The following is a 20,303-nucleotide window of genomic DNA, read 5'->3' as shown; positions in this document are numbered from 1 at the left end:
AAGGGGCTGACAGTCTAAGTTTCTTAAAATATATATATTTTGTTTAGCCAAATTAGTTAACAAACATGGATGTTTGTGTAAGCAAATAACATATGCTGGAATGTTATTGTTTCAGTTGAATAAATCTATTTAAATTGTTAATATTAAGGGAATGATTATTTTTCTCTTTCCTAAGTACAACAGAAAAGTTGTCCAAATATGAATGGTTAACCTATTAATCTACTTGCATATTAAAGTTATACCAGCAAGAATTAGTCTTTATGTAGAAAACTATGATTTAAATCAAGCCTTACTGACTAGTGATTTAAATCGTGATTAAAATCAAATCCACCCTGTTCACCACTAATGAAAACAGAAATCATATTATTCTCTATGGTGCCCAATCACATCAATACAACATGCTACAATGTGATTTTTGAAAAGGAATTCCAGATGATTTCTTAAAGGGTACATCTGCTATACAATGTGTTTTTGGCCCCACAGACTTCAGTAGGAGTGCATGAAAAATGCATGTACATGAGCTTTTGGCATTATTTTTGCTAAAAGTAGAACTACAGTGCCTTGAAAAAGTATTCATACCCCGTAAAATTTTCCACATTTTGTCATGTTACAACTAAAAACGTAAATATATTTTATTGGGATTTTATGTGATGGACCAAAACAAAGTGCCACGTAATTGTGCAGTGGAAGGAAAACGCTAAATGGTTTCAACATTTTTTTTACAAATATCTGAAAAGTGTAGCGTACATTTGTATTCAGCCCCCCTGAGTCAATACTTTGTAGAACCACCTTTGGCTGCAATTACAGCTGCAAGTCTTTTTGGGGAAGTCACTACCAGCTTTGCACATATAGAGAGGGACATTGTTGCCCATTCTTCTTTGCAAAATAGCTCAAGCTCTGTCAGATTGGATGGAGAGTGTTTGTGAACAGCAATTTCAAGTCTTGACACAGATTTTAAATTGGATTTAGGTCTGGACTTTGACTGGGCCATTTCTACTGAAAGGTGAATCTCCATCCCAGTCTCAAGTCTTTTGAAGACTCAGAGGTTTTCGTCTAAGATTGCACTGTATTTGGCTCCATGCATCATCCCATCAACTCAAAGCATCCCCACAACATGATGCTGCCACCACCATGTTTCACAGTGGGGATGGTGTGTTCAAGGTGATGTGCAGTGTTCGTTTTCTGCTACACATATTGTTTTGTTTTTAGGCCAGAAGGTTCAGTTTTGGTCTCATCTGACCAGAGCAACTTCTTCCAAGTTTGCTGTGTCCCCCACATGGCTTCTCGCAAACTGCAAATGGAACTTCCAATGGCTCTTTTTCAACAATGGCTCTCTTCGTGCCACTCTTCCCTAAAGGCCAGATTTGTAGAATGCACGACTAATAGCTGTCCTGTGGACAGATTCTCCCACCTGAGCTGTGGATCTCTGCAGCTCCTCCAGAGTTACCATGGGTAACCATCTTGGCTGCTTCTCTGATTAATGCTCTCCTTAAAAAACGCTCGGCAAACGCCGGACCAACGCTTGCCAAACGCTATAGGGGTGTTTGGCAAGCGTTGGTAAAACAGTCAAGTGTGAACGAGCCCTTATAGTGTCCACAAACTATGGTGTATATATCTGAAAATCGATCGATCCTGATGTACTGACAGCCAATCTCATTTCTTGAGGTCAAAAATGTTAGGACAGTACAAGTATCCTCCAAATCATCCCTTTTTGGAAAGAAGACAGTCTGACGTATTTCATAAGAGGCATGGTGAGTTTTTTTAGTTTTAGTAATTTTTGGGAAAATAAAGATTCTTTTAACCAATTTTTTTTTTACATACTGTCAGTGCAGTACAGCGTCATCCTATAACTGGTGTGGTGGTGATCAGGGACACTGGTTACAGTATGAAAAAAAAAAAATTATATATTTTATTTGTAAAACACTGTGACCAGAGTAATACAATGTTACCATAGTAATATTGTACTACTCTGGGGAAGTGATCAGTATTTATTTTTTTAAAACATTATGACTGCCTATAGCAGTGAATGTCACTGCTATAGACAAGCATTTAACATAATGAAATCGATTCATTCAGTGGTTTTTTTGTGATTAGCTGTGATTGGTCACAACTAATCACATGACACAGATGGGATGTGATTGGCCAAGTCTGTACCACTGTGACCAATTACAGCTGGCAACACAATTGTATACAATGGATAGTATGAAAGGAAGTCGTCCATTGTTTATAATTGTCATGTGACCTGCTGTGACTTGTCGCAGCGGTCACAAGGATCTGGCACACAGATCTGTCATCGGCTGCGTCTGAGGAACACAGCCGGTGACAGATCTCACAGCAACGATCCAGGGAGGATGTCACCCCGGATCAACGAAAATCCCGCTTGGCCGTCATTTTGCTATTGGCCGGGCGGTAACCGGTTAAGCAATATTAAACCCAAAAATGTAATATATTGCAGCTTACCAATCTTTCGATGTGGTGGCTGCATTTGTTTTTAGGTTTTTTTTCCTCTGTTTTCACAGGGTGATCTGGCCAGTAACACACTTCCTGTATTAGTGAGACACCACACTGGATGAAGGAGCACAGGGGGCACCTTTGGACAACAGCATTATCAGTCAGGAGGGTGGCGAGTGTTAGATGTTTTAGCAGATTTAAACTAACACACTGAAGCCAAACTCCAGTTAACACTTTATAAGCAGCTGCAAACTGTTTTTTTTCCTTGTGGGATAAAGGTTTTACATAAATAAAAGCTGATCATTCTAAGTACCCCTGCTAGTGTTAAATGCTAGTGTTAAATATTTTCTGCAGGACAACAAACAGACTTACTAGTTCGATCACCAGATGAAAATAAAAGACCACACCAAGCTGCCTGTGACATCTACAAGAACGTCCTCATGTGACCTAGCATGTTTCCATGCCCATAACATTAGAGGTTGCAATGTGTATACGCAATAGGCACCCAATGCTGATGTCTGAATATGCTACACTAGCCAAGATTGACAAGTTAAGATGAACCTGGACACTTCAATGGGCCTGCAAACCAACCAGACTAGAAGTACCTTACATACATAGGGTCTATGTAAGAAAAAGGCTCAGTTCACAAAGCTGAAGGCTGCATTCAAATTATAGTTTTGTAATTAAATATAAATGTATGTTTTTTGTGTAATTTCTTGCCACATGCATAGGTCAGACCATTCAGTTCAATGGCCTTCACTTCATGGGGCAAAGTAGCTTATGCACCTTTTTGAGTGTCAAAGTTTGTAGGATTTTTTTTGTGCAAACAAGTGTATATGTTTTGCTTCGTTAACAATGAATATCACTGCAAACATGACGTGTCTTTTGCACATTTCATTAACGAGCGCAAAACTGCATCTTTACAGAACGATATAGTGTGAATGCTGCCTAACACACAAGGATAAATACTTCCTTTAAAAAAGGTGACAGGTTTTATTTCAGCAAAAAGATGATATTTTAGGACTCGTTCACACCATACGTTCAGAAAAACTTATAGAAAAAACAAGCAGATTTCACTTGCAGAGACACTTGACTTTTATACATGTTGCAGATTGCTGCGCAGAAAACACCTGCACACGATATTAATGTTGTGGTGTGAACAGGACATACAGAACTGTTTTCTTTGTGCCCTTGCAGAACGTGTGCATAAAAACTGATGTCTCTACACCATGCCTACACCAAGGCCTTAAAATGAATCACATGTCTAGAATCCTTGTGTTGAAACTTTGTAAACTGAGCCAAAATTGTGCTAGGTTTAAAAATAGAACATTGATTCTGATTGGTTGCTATGACTGCTATAGCATACTTGTCATTCTAGCATTCCCTAGCAATAATAGTGTGTAATTTTCAAACAACAGCAGAAAACAAATACTAACTGAAAATCTAAAAATGCAGTACAGGTATTGAGCTGCCAAACCAATATGATGAAAAAAATAAAACAGAGAAGTGGATTTAATGTCTTCAGAAATATTGCTAACAGTATCCCTACACTTTATCCTTGAAGAGGACATAAAGTCCACAACCCCGGTCACCTCGTGTGCAGGCCCCATTCCTGTAGATCCTAGGTACAGCCCCAAACCCTGGTTATCCTGTGTGCAACCCAGTCACCCCACATCCCCAGAGCTCCTGGGCACAGTCCCCATCCTGGGTTATCCTCTGCAAAGTCCACAGCCCTGGTTACCCTGCATGCCCCAGACATCCCAAACAAAGCCCCAATTCCCAGAGATCCCAGATGCAGCCCCCAACCCATTCTAGGGTTGTGCCCGCCACATAGCATATCTGCCTAAGCTGCCATGCGTCACTCCATGCGCAGCCCCCAACCCCAGAGATCCTGTGTGTATCCCCCAAGTTCCCATGCGCAGCCCACGTCGCCCCACTTCCCTGAAAGCAGCCCACATACTCCGCTTATCCCGCATGCCCTGTTCACCGTAGTCACCCCGCATCATAGCCCACATCCCCCAGCCGCCACGCATCGTAGCACACGTCCCCCGTGTTGTAGCCCACGTCCCCCGGTCGCCCCGTGTTGTAGCCCACGTCCCCCGGTCGCCCCGTGTTGTAGCCCACGTCCCCCGGTCGCCCCGTGTTGTAGCCCACGTCCCCCGGTCGCCCCATGTTGTAGCCCACATCCCCCGGTCGCCCCGTGTTGTAGCCCACGTCCTCCGGTCGCCCCCTGTTGTAGCGCACATCACCCCGTGTTGTAGCCCACATCCCCCGGTCGTCCTGTGTTGAAGCCCACGTCCCCCGGTCATCCCGTGTTGAAGCCCACGTCCCCCGGTCATCCCGTGTTGAAGCCCACGTCCCCCGGTCATCCCGTGTTGAAGCCCACGACCCAGAGCTGTAGCCCACGTCCCCCGGTCGGTCCGTGCTGAAGCCCACGTCCCCCGGTCGGCCCGTGCTGAAGCCCACGTCCCCCGGTCGGCCCGTGCTGAAGCCCACGTCCCCCGGTCGGCCCGTGCTGAAGCCCACGTCCCCCCGCGCTGTAGCCCACGTCCCCCGGGCGACCTGTGTTGTAGCCCACATCCCACGGTCGGCCCGTGTTGTAGCCCACATCCCGCGGTCGGCCTGTGTTGTAGCCCTTGTCCCCCATGTTGAAGTCCACGTCCCCCGATTGCCCCGCGCAGTAGCCCACATCCCCCGATTGCTCCGCGCTGTCGCCCACGTCCCCCAGTCGCCCCGCACTGTAGCCCACATCCCCGGTCGCCCCGCGTTGTACCCCACGTCCCCCGGTCGCCCCGCGCTGTACCCCACGTCCCCCGGTCGCCCCGCGCTGTACCCCACGTCCCCCGGTCGCCCCGCGCTGTACCCCACGTCCCCCGGTCACCCTATGTGCAGCCTACATCTCCAATTATTCTGTGTGCAACCCACATCCCCAGAGATCTCATATGTACACATCGCTCGCAGAACACGACGAGACACTTACAGGCTGGTGATGCCCTCTGGCAGGGGCGCTGCGGGAAGTCGGCCCAGTCTTCTTCTGCTGCAGTCCAGCATTCGGCCCTCGCACACACACGGCGCCGGGCAGGACGTATCGGAGGACGCGGCTTCCAGGAGCAGCACAGCTATCAGGATCCCCGGAGCCAGCCATGCAGCGGCTGCCATCTTCTCCCTATGGCTCCTCTCCCGGAGCCCACACACAATCCCGATCAATCCAGCTAACACTCCCCGGTGAGGCCCGCTCTGCCCGATCCCGTCTAGTAGTAGGACCGCCTACTGCTCACACTCCGCTCTGCCGTACCATACGTGCTGACATCACGGCCAGTTCCCGGAAGTGTTCCGAGTTGTAAACAGAATGTCAGCGGAGTTGGCGGGTTGCTTCTCAGTGTCGGATCACGTAAAGAGGACCAGTCACGTCTGGGAAACTGAAGATTTTTGTTTACAGCTATTATATTTGTAAAGGGTCACTCAGAAGAGGTTTATGTTTGTTTCCTAGTTTGATTTACTAATGGGAATCAGCTTTTTATTTCTCACACCAATTTTTCTTTTTTGGTGAAGAATGAAAGCAAAATAAGTGTTTCTTTCTAATGGGGCAGTGGGTTTTAGGGATACATGTTGACATTTTCTTGCATTTGCAATGCAACTCAAACATCAGTTAAATCGCATTGAATGTAATTGAGCCGTACACATGGCAGTTGCATTTGACTTGCTTTCTTTGGCCTGGTGAGCTCCATTCGCAAAAGCCTCTTGCATGCAGTATTTAGGTGTCTGGTCACATTTTTCCTAAATATCAAATGCGATCCTAAAATTCAGTTCACCATATGGTCTTGCGGTGTTTGCCACAGAATGCTCAGTAAATACCATATGAAAAGGAGTTAAGCGCAATTCACAGAAGGAAATAATTAAATGCATGCAATAATTAAGTAGTAATCCAGGCCTGCGGTATTGAACCACTTGTCAACTGCACTATAGCCAAATCACAGCTACAGCGTGGCTGGCCATTTCTGGGAGAGAGTTATATGACGTCCTCTCATGATTGCGCTTCCTGCGTGCCCCCTGGGGCGTGCATCCAGAAGTGTCCATTATCATTGTGCCCTTTGGGCTCAGTGCATTATGGATTTGGGTAAAGGGCCAATCACAGCGGCCCTTTACCACATCGCTCTGTCATGCCTGGGTCGGCTCTCTCCTTTCCTCACACCAATATTGAGTGTGAAGAAAGGAGAGAGATTGGTTGCAGCACAGTGAGTTTACTTTGCCTACAGTGCTAATCAGTGCCCTCACCACCGCAGCTTATCAGCGCTCATTAGTGCCCTACAGTGATCATCAGTGCTGCCTCATCACTGCAGCTTATCAGTGCCCATCTGTGTCCTACAGTGTTTATCAGTGACCATCGGTGCTGCCTCATCATTGCAGTTTATCAGTGCACAACAGTGTTTATCAGTGTCGTACAGTGCTCACAAGTGACCATCAGTGTCCTTCAGTGCTGCCTCATCACTTCAGCTTATCAGTGCCCATCAGTGAGTTCTTATCAGTGCACTGCAGCTTATCAGTGTACATCAGTGCTGATTATCAGTGCTGCCATATCAGTGGATCAGCGCTACTCAGTGCCGCCTCATCAGTGCCAGCTTATTAGTCCAGGTGCAGTGCATTAGTGCACATCAGGGCCCGTTAGTGCAGCCTGATCAGTACACATTAGAGCAGGCTCATCAACACCCTTCAGTGCACCCTCATCACCACCCACCAGTGCACCCTCATTAGCACCCAGCAGTGAACTCTCATCAGCACCCAGAAGTGCAGTCTCATTAGAGCAGCCTCATCAGCACCCATTATTGCCAGTGTCCCCATCCCAGCAGTGTGTCACCACAGTCACCAGTATGGATAAAAAAAATATTTTCCAGTGAGGAGGCATACCAAATCCTAAGCATGACCGACGAGATCGGCAGGGAGGTCTCTGTGTCTTGAGTCTGATTCTGATTTGCACTACGGGCCTGTTTTAAGCAGGGAGTCTGCTACAGAATCAGAGGAGGAGAAAAGTGTGCCCACCAAACAAAGGCATTCTGGCGAGGAGTAGGCTACCACAAGTAGTGCAGTGGCATTTTCCAAAAAATGGAGTACCAGTGCAAGAAAGGCCGGCTACTAGTGGGGTGTCACTTCAGCCCCAAAGGGTTAGGACCCATGCCAGTCTTTCATATGCCCTTGCAAACCCTCTATAGCTTCCTCCTGATTCAGGAGCAGCTAACATACTCTTTTTACTCCCCATCCAGGTGTCCAGGCAAACATGGAAAATTTTGCCCCCACTGAGTTTCTACGGATGACTTATTTAATTTCCTTTGTAGACCAGTGCAACCTCTGTGCCCAACAATTCATAGCCAACAACCCAGCTTCAAGTTATGCTCCTCTCTATGAATTGAACAGTGTTAACAGTGGAGGAATTTAGAATCTTTTTTGGGCCTCACATTAAATATGGGACAGACAAAAATAAAATGAATTACACTCTCACTGGTCTACCCACCCAATTCATCACATGCTGAATTACTCATCAGTTGTGCCAAGAACAAAAAATGTAATGATCATGTGGTTCCTCCATTACAACAATAACACCCAGAGCCCTCCCCAAAATGACCCAGTGTGTGATACATTGTATAAAATTCAGCCACTTCTTAATTTTTTTTCTCAGAGGAATTTGCCCAAATATTTATCCCAGACAAAAATATCTGTGTGGATGAGTCGCTTGGCTTCATTGGCAGGCTGGGCTACAAGCAGTTTATCCCCAGCAAAAGGGCCCAATAAGGGGTTAAACTCTACAAGTTATGCGATAGGGCTACGGGCTATACCTATGCCTTCCTTGTGTACAAAGGAAAGGACACAAAGCTGCATCCCTCAGAATGCCCAGACTATAATGGATCAAGTGGAAAAGTCGTTTGGGAGCTTGTATTTCCACTCCTTGAAAAGGGTTATCATCCCTATGTTGATAATTACTACACCAGTTTGCCTCTTTTCTGCAATCTTCAGCGAAAGAAAACACTAGCATGTGGCACCATGAGAGCTAGTAGGAAAGGCTTCCCACAAAAGCTGGTGAACACAATAGTACAATGCAGGGAGTCAGTGAGTTTGCAAAACAAAGAATTATTGGCTCTGAACTTGAGGGACAAACGACACATCTATGTGCTTTCATCAATTCACAATGACACCTATGTGCAAATCCTCAAAAGGAATGAGCCAATCCAGAAACCAGAATGTGTGCATGATTACAATTTGTTCATAGGGGGAGCCGACTTCAATAATCAGATGAGCCAGCCCTATCTTGCTGTCAGAAGAACCCACCATTGGTACAAAAAAGTCTATTTATTTTTTCAATTTAGCCTTTTATATAATTCATATGTGATCTACTGCAAATCCACCAAGACACCCTTTATCCTTTTTTCACTATTATGAGGAAATTGTCACTGTCCTTTTGTACCCTGAAGGCCCACCAGAAAGCATTTGCTCAGATCCAGTAAGCAGACTCTATGAACGCCATTTTCCCAAAAAAGTCTCTCCTAGAGAAAAAGGCCAAAGATGTAAACAAAAAACGTTGGGTGTGCTCCAGAAGATGAGTTAGATAAGACCAGATTTTATTGTCCCCAGTGTCCTTCCGAACCAGGCCTCTGCATAGGTGACTGTTTCCGCCGGTACCATACTTCTCTACTGTCAAGGTCCTACCTTTTCCCTGAGGTTATGTTACTCCATGTGCTGGCGTCCATCTTGGATTCTGCTGTGCATGATGGGAATCCTTTTTATGTCTTCAGGTCTCTGAGGTCCACCCCCCAGAGGGGCGTGGCTGATGACATATAAGCCTGTGGCCCGCACATGCTCTTTGCACTTGTGTCTTGTGTCTTTGTGTTACTATTACTCTGTTCTGACTCTCGTGACTCTCCTGGTATTCTGATTCGGCTTGTGACTTGACTATTCGTTGTATTCACCTTTGATCTGACCCTCTGTTGCTGAACCCGGCTTGTGACCTGTGATTCTCGTCTGCTGTCCTGTACTGTTTTGTCCTGTTGTTGTTGACCCCGGCTTGTCTGACTACTCTTTTGTTTCTTCCACCAGCTACACGCCATTGGCGGCGGCCATTACCGCAGCTGAGGTGTCTCGGGGGCCGCGACCTGGTTCCTGGCTGCGTCAAGTCCATCCCCACCATCAGGGGCCCTGGTGAAGGGCAGCCTGGGACTTAGACTCCGCGCCCTGAGGGACTTTGGTCTGTGTGTGGTGGTTGTCGTCAGCCAGTGCGTTACATTGTTAGGCCTGCCTGTCCGTTCCTCAGCTCCTGCCCTGACATCTACTTAGTGAAGTATGGTAAATGTAATTCTGAATTCCTACCATTTGCCTTCACACTCCTCATGCCTCTACCTGCTCATGAACTGACCCTAGCCTGTTATTTGACCACGCCACTGCCTGCCGCCTAAACTGACCATACCTCTGCCTGCTCTTGAGCTGACCTTGACCTGTTATTCGACCATGCCTTTGCCTGCCGCCTAAACTGACCATACATCTGCCAACTTGGGAACTGATCCTGGCCTGTTTATTGACGATGCCTCTGCTTGCCGTCTGAACTATCAACCACGTTTCTGCCTTCCACCTGAACTGACCTCAGCCTGTTAATTGTTAATTTTTGCCTGCTGCTTGGACTGATCTTCTGCTCTGCTACTGTAGTAAAAGGATTCAAGATAACACAGGGGTCTTACATATGTGAGGGGCTTCAGAATAGGTTTTCTGAGTGGAAAAACTAAGTTTTTGGTTTTCTCTGGGTTTTGTAATTCCTAGAAAAGGGTGTTAGTCCGGAGGCTTCAAAGAGATTTGGGTTGGACAAAGCCTCTACCCCTGTGCCCAGCTCTTACGTGACAGAGACCCTAAGCCTGATATTTCTGTCTGCTGTTGACTTACTGCGATCATGCCTTTGCCTGCTGCATGAACTGACCACACCTCTGCCTGCTACCTGCACTATGGACCATGTTCCTGCCTACTACCAGGACCAATATTTTGGCTGTGCTGACCTTGTCTCTGCCTGGACAATTCCTTTGGCTGCTGCTGAATACATCTCTGCCTGCTGCCTGGACCAATGCTTTGTTCTGACAATATCTCTGCCTGCTGCCTGTTCTGACTATGACCACCTCCCTGCCTGTTGCCTGAACCAGTGCTCTCCTCTTTGGACAATTGCACTTGTAAAACCACAAGTAATCTTTTGTTTACCCTTTGCTCAGCAGAATTCATTTTGGGGTGTAATTCTTGGTAAATACATGCTATGTGTTAGAAATATGAAGGGCCTTCAAAAATGAAAGGTCGACAGGAAATTATATGTGTAATCTATGTCCCTAGAACACCTGATGGTGCTCCTTGTATGTTGGGGCTCTCTATGTGGCCAGGCTGTGGAAAATCTCACACGTAACGCCATACTCAGGAGGAGGAGCAGAATGTATTTTGGGGTGTATTTTTTGGTATTTACATGCTATATCTTATCAATGGACAACTTTATATATAAAAAAAAGTTTTCATTTTCTGAAAACTTGTAAAAAAATTACATGTTCAAAAGACTCATAATGCCTCATAAAAAATACATTGGAGTGGTTGCTTTCCAAAATGGGGTCATTTTGTGGGTGTTTCCACTGTCCTTGTGCTCCAGGGCCTTCAAAAATGATAGGTTATCAGGAAATTAGATGTGCAATTTATGTCCCTAGAACACCTGATGGTGCTACTTGGATGTTGCGCCATTGTGTGTGGCCAGGCTGTGATAAAGTCTCACATGTGGTATTGCCATTCTCAGTAGGAGTAGCAGACTGTATTTTGGGGTGTGTTTTTTGGCATTTACATACTATGTGTTAGGAATATCTTATAAATTGACAACTTTGTAAAAAAAAAAAAAGTTTTCATATTTTTTCCACATTTTCCGGAAACTTGATGCAAAAAACGACATGTTCAACAGACCCATTATGGCTCATAGAATATATGTTCGGGTGTTTGCTTCTCAAAATGGGGTCATTTTGTCAGTAATTCCATTGTCCTGGTGCTTCAGGGTCTTCAAAAGTGTAATAGGTAGTCATGATATTAGATGTGTAATTTATGTCCCTAGAACACCTGAAGGTGCTCCTTGCATGTTGGGCCTCTCTATGTGGCCAGGCTGTGGAAAAGTCTCACACATGTGATATTGCCATATTCAGGAGGAGCAGCAAAATGTGTTTTGGGATGTATATTTTGATATTTATATGTTATGTGTTAGATCAAGGTTTGACAAATTTGCTTTGAATTTAGGAGCCAGCTAAAAAAGATAGGAACCAGCTTTTTGAAAGAATGAATGAAAAGAAAGAGACTCCGGGACACTGCTTCACTGGTTCAGGGATTTGAAATCCCCGCAGCTTTCACTCCTCTCCTCCCAGCATTGACAGGATGGGCTAGACAGATTCTGATTGGTCAGTGCTGTCCATGTGATGGTGGTGACCAATTACAATGCCTCTTGTCCATACGCTGAGAGATACAGATAGGATATTAAGCCATACATACTTCAAATCCCTGAATCAGTGAAGCGGTGTCATGGTGTCTGACAGCGGACAGCTGACAAAAGCCCAGGCACTAGGACACAATTCTTCATGGTGACCTGGGTTTTGTCGAGCCCTGCAGCACAGCCCCTTATATGATGCAGTACAGCTCCCCCCCCCGCTTTATCACACAGTACAGCCTCTCTCCATATCACGCAGTAGAACACCCCCCTCCCTGTATCACACAATTCAGCCCCCAACATTTCATGAAGTACAGATATCCCCCCCATATCACGCATTGCAGCCCTCTCATATCACACATCACAGCCCCCCCATATCACACAGCACAGTTCTCCCCCCATATCACACAGCACAGCCCCCCCATATCACACAGCACAACACCCCCCACCTTATCACACAGCCCCCCATATCACACAGCACAGCCCCCATATCACACAGCATATATGTACAGTACAGGGGGCCCCTCCATACAATCAGCACAACACAGGGGCCCCCTACGAGAAATATGTGATCAGAGTAAAGAGGAACAGTGTGGCCCCCCGTAGGTATAATTCAGGGGCCACATATATGATCAGTGAGGCTCCCTGCCAGACACATGTGCTCAGATGATGGTCTCCCCTCCCCCAGCAGAGTCCCGCTCACCATGGCAAGCCCCTCGTTCCTCTGCTCACAGCTGTCCACTATGGAGGCCAGGACCGGGTGAACCTTCATGACCACACTGTTCAGAGCTGCTGGAGCTCTGGAACACATCCCTGGAATGCCAGCACTGTCTGCCAGACAGCGAGGGCAGGGCCGAAACACTTCACACATGGCACCGGCCAGGGATTGGACGGAGGGGAGGAGGTGGCTGTGCGCGTCACTCTGTGTTATCCCTTCCCTTAGCTGTGATTGGCTGGAGAAAGAGACGAACTAGGCAATTAAGCCGTAGGGATATCTGTCACGAACCTGATGGGAGACTGAAATGACGAGGTCGGCCTCACTTGTGTCCCTAGCCCTGACCCCACTGGAGTTGGAACAGAGGGAATCTAGGACCCAGGGGAACAAGAGCGCCAGTAGTTGTTGTTTGCAGCTCTTGCAGATGATGACTCTGGAAGACCGATGATCTTCTGATTCAGGCACAGTAGTAACAAGCAGAGCGGGTCTTGTAGATTGCCAGGAGTGCACCAGAGCAAGGCAGGTAGTGAGGGTAAGAGACAGGAGCAGTGTCATGGGAATAGCCAGGGTCATCAACAGTCGGGCAGCACGGTACAGAATCAGAATGAAAGCCAAGGTCAGGAGCAGAGCCGAAGTCAGGAACCAGTATCAATCAGGAGAGCAATCAGAGTCAGGTGAGGAACAAGCCGGGTCAGCAACAAAGGAATCACACAGGAACAAGCAGGACACGGGGGAGCTGAAGACCAGTCAGCACTCAACATGGGCAGAGACACTCTTTAAAAAGGCTGTCTGGCGCTAATCTTCACCGTGCGTGTGCGCGATCGCGCATTTCTGCACGCATGTGCACAACCGGTAATTCTTCTCCGGGAATTCCTATGCACATGCTCATTTCCGATCGCGATTCGTCTTGCCGGAAATCCCTTACAATACTGTCAGACTGCTGACAGGTGCCAGGACACAATTTCTAGTTGCCATGGTGACCTGCCGCCTGGGGTTTGTCGAGCTCTGTGTTAAATATATCCTATAAATGGACAATGTTGTGTAAAAAAAAAATACATTTTCAATTTCTTTCCACATTTTCCAAAAACGTTTGGAAAAAAATTAAATGTTTAAAAAGGCTCATTATGCCTCATAAAAATATGTTGGAGTGTTTGCTTTCCAAAATGAGGTCATTTTGTGGGTGTTTCCACTGTCCTGCTGCTCCACGGCCTTCAAAAATGTGATAGGTTGTCAGGAAATTAGATGTATAATTTTTGCCCCTAGAACTCCTAAAGGTGCTACGTGGATGCTGGGCCTCTTTATGTGGCCAGGCTGTGGAAAAGTTTCACACTTGTGGTATCGCCATACTCAGAAGAAGTGACAGAATGTTTTTTGGGTGTAGTTGCAAGTATGCCTATGCCTCATTTATTAAGTTCTGAAGCAGCTTCACCTGCAAAGTGCTCAGTCTATGGGCCTTTAGTAAATCTACCCTATTACTTTTTGTAAATTCACTCCATTGCATGTAGTAAAAATAAGTCTATTTTCACTTGTCATTTCACCAGATTTTCAGAGACTTTTTGTGTGTATATACAATCATATACATCATTGGCTGCAAAAAAACCTCCCAATCACTCAAGCATGATACAGTGTAAATGCATATCTCAATGGTCTAATCCCTTGTCAGAACATATGCCAACGTAGTGGGGAGACTTTACTTTTTCACAATTATTTTTAGATATATCTTCCCACTGGCAACTTCCCACTGACATCATTGACCTTTTTATATATATATGTAAGGAGATAATTCTTCCCAGTGATCACAAGTGTATGGAGCATTCTTCCCACTGACCATCACTCTACTGTATCATGAGTTGTAGATATAGTCATCTTTAGCCGAGGTTTCCTGAGACTGGAAAATTGAAACTTATTTCAAGATGTTGAAAAGTTTGAGAAAGGCTGCGTGGAATTGTAACTAAATGCAAAACGTAATTTTTCATTTTGGATAGATTAATGGAGGGTTAAAGCTCTTGTCAGGTTTTTTTTTTACCATTTGTGTGCCCATTGAAAGATGTCCCCTTTATTGCTTTTCTGGGGACAACCCAACATTTGGGATATTCTTTTAATTTCAATGACAATGGTAAACAGGACAAATACAAAAGGTGAATCTCCCTAATGGGGACAGACAGCAATAAAAAAAACTAATAGGTGTTCTAATATCTCTCCACCCTATCTGAAACTAAAAAAAAGACGTTTTTCCTTTAACCTCCTCGGCGGTCTGATTCTTTCCGATTTTTTGTGCTGTAAGCTGTACCATTTTTTTGCATGGAAATATGTAGTTTTTTATTGTAGGCTGTAATTTTTAGGAATAACTCACTGAAATCTGTCCGAACAAGAGTCTAGTAAACATTCCGGATATGATAAAACTTGAAACACGAAATCATAAATTATAATTTAATAAATAATCATAAAAAATAATAATATTATGGGAACCGTGGTTGCAATATGCCTTTCCCACGCTCCCCCCGGCCAGTGTAGGGAGGTGATGGAGTTTTGTATTGGCGCTCATGGACCCTTGCTCTCTGGTGTGTGTTTTTGTTTTTTCTCTTTCTTTCTTCTCTGCTTTTCTTCTTTCCTTTTCTGTTTGTTTTGATGTGACAGTGGACAGCTGTCTTTAGTTGCGATAATCTGAGTTTCACTGATGTTATTGTAACCTATGTGCCATTGATAGCCCCTACGTGGGCATACGTTTTGCCTTATTGGAATTAGAGCGTTGTCTGCTCTATTATACATTTTCTATCGGTGCAATTGATAGCCCCTGCGTGGGCGTGTTTTGTTGCCTCTGTTTTATACTGTTTAAAATTAATAAAAACCATTGAAATACAAAAAATAATAATATAATAATACATTTATTTCAATAATATAATCAAACAAAAAACACTGAAATTTGAAATACAGAGGCAAATTCGTACATTGCTGAGCAAAGTCGCAAAATCGTTTTCAGTGTCTGATGTCGAATTTCCCCACAAATCATTATCACTCAATTCTGCAAGTGGTTCTGATTTACTATCGCTGTTCTCTAGCTGGTCTAAAACCGCTTTTGACGTAAAGGGACGCTTTTTGGACGCCATGGACTTTTTTAAGTTTCCAGTCAGAAAGAACAGTCAAAATGCAGGCAGGGCACAGGACAAAGCAGTAGGGACAAAATGTATGTGAAATGGGTTGAAACAGCAATGTTTTACTATGTAAAATTTGTTTTGAAAAAAATGTAATTTTTAAAAATTTTCAAATTTCCCGCCGCTGGCGGCGCCCGTACATCCCGACGTCACAGGGACCGGAACACGGAAGCCGGATGCCGGCATCGGCCGGAGGAGATGGCCGGGGACGCTGCAGGGGACACATCGTGGGAGCGAAGGACAAGGTAAGTGCTGCAGGGACTCCCTGAGCAATGCCGCATGGTAAGCCCGAGTGTAGCTCGGGGTTACCGCTCTTGGTACTCAAATTTTACCCCGAGCTACACTCGGGAATACCGCTAAGGACGTTAACTACCTGCCCTCCAGTGGATTTACCCCCTTCCTGACCAGGCCATTTTTTGTGATACGGCACTGCATTACTTTAACTGACAATTGCGCTGTCATGCAACGCTGCACCCAAATTAAATTTATGGCCTTTTTTTTCCCAAAAAATTGAGCTTTCTTTTGATGGTATTTGATCACCTCAGCGGTTTTTTTTTTTGCACTATAAATAAAAAAAGACAGGCAGTTTTGTAAAAAAAAAACAATATTTTGACTTTTTGCTATAAAACATATTCAGTAAAAAAAAACTCTAAATCAAATTTCATCATAAATTTAGGCCAAAATGTATTCTGCTGCATGTCTTTGCTAAAACAAATATCTATACGTGTAAATTAATTGGTCCATGTGAAAGTTATATCGTCTACAAATGGCCTTATATATACTGGAATTTTTTTATATACTAGTAATGGTTGCGATCAGCGTTGTGTACTATGCGCAGCGTCTGAATACCCCTTTTTAGTATAATATGTTTGTGTCATTTATGAATGTGTGTATATATATATATATATATATATAGATATATATAAATATATGTGTGTACTGTATACATTTAGTTTGTTAGATTTTGTAAGGACATTGCTTTATCAACATGATTTTTGATGGAGAGTGAAATGCAGTTTGCAGTTTCCAGCAGGAGTCTCCAAACTTTCAAAACAAAGGGCCAGTTTATTGTCCCTCAGACTTTAGGGGAGCCAGACTGTGGCCAGCAAGAGTGGAAATTTATCAACACAATTGGTATTAGAGGGAGAATTAGTGCCCCATCATTGGAAGGAATAGTGCCCCACTGTTGGTGTCAGTGGGAGAAATGGGGCCCCACTGTTAATGTCAGTTGGCAAAATAGTGTCTCGTATCACTGGGAGGAATAATTCCCCCAAGGGCCAGATAAAGGCAAGAAGGGCCACATCCGCAGTTTGGAGTCCATTGGTTTACAGTATGATTAAAGGCAAAACTTTTTTTTTCAGTTTTAGATAGAGTAGAGAGGGATTATTTGTTGTTTTTGCTTTCTGTGCCCCCATTATGGAGATTCCCTCTCTCTATTTGTCCTGCTATCAACTAAAGTGAAAAACAAATCCCAAATTTTGGGTTGTCCTTACAACAGGAAGGATATCTTCCAGTGGGGATACTAGTTCTGGTGACAACCAGAGATTCCCTCAATTTTTTCTCATTCCTGTTTTGGCTGTGAGGTAGGAAGTGAAGGGAAATCTCAATGGCACACAAATGGCAAAAATAAATTTTGCAGGGGATATAAACGCTCCCTTACTCTATCCAAAAGGAAAACAATGCCTTTAATTGTACTTTAATTGTTTATGGATTTCAACACAAACATCCCACATTTCGTTTGTCTTTTTTGTTTCTATAGATCCTCCTCTGCCTTCGCTTTGACCAGCAGTAGTTCATCTTTGCCAAGAGAGGCATTATCGTGTCTTATTCTGGAAGCAATTCTGCCATTGCCCAGTAGGTTATCTTTTCTTTGGGTTGCCAAAACCCAGCAGTGGCCAAATTTGAAAGATGTTCTTGGAGGAACTAGCAGCTAGGGATGCCCCCACTTCTGTGCACTGTCAAGCCAAAGTAAAGAGGAGCCAGCACATCCCTCAGTGAAAACACCACATAGTACACACAAAAACACTGATTGGGCACACATTTAACCCTTTGATTGCTGTTTAACCCCGTCCCATCCAGAGTACACTGATAGTGTATATTTTTAGAACTGATCACTGTATTAGTGTCACTGGTTCCCACAAAGCATCAATTAGTGTCAGATTGTCCACCGCAATATTACAGTCCCACTATAAGTTGCTGATCATCGCCATTAATAGTATAAAAAATAAATTAATCAAAATTTCAGTATATATACCATAGTTTATAGACACTATAAAGTTTGCGTAAACCAATCAATGTGCGCTTACTGGGATTTTTTTTTTTACAAAAAATATGAAGCAGAATACCTATTCGCCTATATTTATTAAGAAGTTTGATTTTTTTTCTATTGGATATATTTTATAGCACAAAGTAAAAAATATTGTTTTTCAAAATTGACGGTCTTTTTTTCATTTATAGCGCAAAAAAACTAAAAATTCAGTGGTTACCGAATATCACCAAAAGAAAGCTCTGTTTGTGGGGAAAAAAATTATATAAATGTCGTTTGTGTATGACCGCGCAATAGTCAGTTAAAGTAACGCAGTGTCAAAAAGCTAAACGTGGCCCAGTCATGAAAGAGGGTAAATCATCCAGAGAGCAAGTTGTTAACATACATAAAAGTGAAAACAATAAAGGAAGTCCAATTTCAACAAACGTATTCAATGCATCCGGTGACACTCCTCCAACCACATTATTATTATTATTGTACAGGATTTATATAGCGCCAACAGTTTGCTCAGCGCTGTACATTATAATGGGAGACAGTACAGTAACAATACGATTCAATACACGAGGGATTCGAGGACCCTGCTCCTTGGAGCTTACAATCTAGGAGGGAGGGGATAGTGGTAGAGGAGGAAATAGCTGTGGGGGATGGAGTGGTAGGAAGAGTGGAGGAGTTCAATAATTAGCTGAGGGCGAGGTAGGCTTCCCTGAAGAGACAGGTTTTCAGAGTGCGCCTAAAGGTGAGGAGAGTAGGTGATAGTCTGATGGATTGGGGTAGGGGGTTCCAGAGGATGGGGGAAGCCCTGGAGAAGTCCTGGAGACGGGCATGGGAGGAGGAGACAAGGGAACTAGAGAATAGGAGGTCTTGTGAGGAGCAGAGAGTACATTTTGGGTGTTATTTGGATACCAGATCGGTGATGTAGTTTGGGGCAGTATTATGAACAGCTTTATACTTCAATGTTAGCATTTTGAATCCTCTCCGTTGGGCAATCGGAAGCCAGTGGAGGGATTAGCGGAGGGGGGTGGCGGATACGGAGTGGTTAGCAAGGTGGATGAGTCTGGCCACAGCATTCAAGATAGACTGAAGCGGGGATAGCCTGCGGTGAGGTAAGCCGATGAGGAGGGAGTTACAGTAGTCGAGGCGTGATATAATGAGGGAGTGAATGAGTTGCTTAGTGGTTTCCGGGGTTAGGAACGGACGTATTTTGGAGATGTTGCGGAGATGAAGTCTACATGAGTTTGTCAGCGATAGATTTGTGTGTCGTCAGTATAGAGATGGTAGTTGAAGCCGTGAGAGTGTATCAATTGGCCAAGGGAGGAGGTGTAGATGGAGAAGAGAAGGGGCCCGAGGACAGAACCTTGAGGGACCCCAACAGGGAGGGGGAGTGAAGAGGAGGTGGCAGCGTTATAGGTAACACTGAAAGAGCGCTGTGATAGATAGGAAGAGAGCCAGGAGAGAGCGGAGTCTCTGAGGCCAAGAGAGTGTAGTTTTTTGAGGAGGAGGGGGTGGTCAACCGTGTCGAAAGCCACAGAGAGGTCGAGGAGTAGGAGCACTGAATAGTGGCCATTAGCTTTGGTGGTTAGCAGGTCGTTGGTGAGTTTGAGTATTGCAGTTTCGGTAGAGTGTAGGGGGCGGAAGCCAGACTGTAGGGGATCAAGGAGGTTGTTGTCGGTGAGGTGGGAACTCAGGCAATTATAGATTAAGCGCTCTAGGAGTTTGGATGTAAATGGCAGCAGGGAGATGGGTCTAAGGTTGTTCAGGTCGGTGGGATCCAGGGTGGGTTTTTTAAGTATGGGAGTGATGTGCGCTTGTTTTCGAGGGGAGGGGAATGTGCCGGTAGAGGGGGAAAGATTAAAGATGCGTATGAGGGAGCATAGGATGGAGGAAGAGGGTGATCGTAGGAGTTGTGAGGGGACAGGGTCAATGGAGCAGGTGGTGAGGCTGGCTTCAGAGAAGACCTTAGTGACCTCTTCAGTGGTAGCGAGGTCGAAGGAGTGGAGTGTTGAGGGGGTTTTAGTGTGAGGAATGCTAGGTGGGGTGGGAGTCTGGGTAGTGGCGAGGTCGAAGGAGTGGAGTGTTGAGGGGGTTTTAGTGTGAGGGATGCTAGGTGGGGTGGAAGTCTGAGCAGTGGTGATGTCCCTACGAATTGCGTCGATCTTGTTTTTGAAGTGGTTAGCAATCTCGTGGGCGTTGAGTGAGGTACTGGGTGGAGGTGGGGGCGGAGAGGCGGCATGGACTGGAGGAGAAGGTATTAATGAG

At 44.9% G+C, this 20,303-nt stretch overlaps 1 protein-coding gene across 1 annotated transcript in view; it reads right to left on the bottom strand.

Annotated features, from left to right (window-relative positions):
- LRIG2 (leucine rich repeats and immunoglobulin like domains 2) overlaps positions 1 to 5,699 on the bottom strand; it is a 115,803-nt gene extending 110,104 nt beyond the window's left edge. Inside the window, exon 1 of the mRNA XM_089681064.1 lies at positions 5,432 to 5,699. Within this exon, the coding sequence (XP_089537190.1) occupies positions 5,432 to 5,610 (179 nt within the window). The 5' untranslated portion in view covers positions 5,611 to 5,699. The remainder of the gene's footprint in view (positions 1 to 5,431) is intronic.
- Between the last annotated feature and the right edge of the window lie 14,604 nt (positions 5,700 to 20,303).

Source organism: Staurois parvus, unplaced genomic scaffold (assembly GCF_062004578.1).
Source record: "Staurois parvus isolate SC_StPar_1 unplaced genomic scaffold, SC_StPar_1.0 ptg000258l, whole genome shotgun sequence".
NCBI classification, from domain to species: Eukaryota; Metazoa; Chordata; class Amphibia; order Anura; family Ranidae; genus Staurois; species Staurois parvus.
The sequence above is the reverse complement of the archived record's forward strand: the minus strand, read 5'-3'. Positions and strand labels throughout refer to the sequence as shown.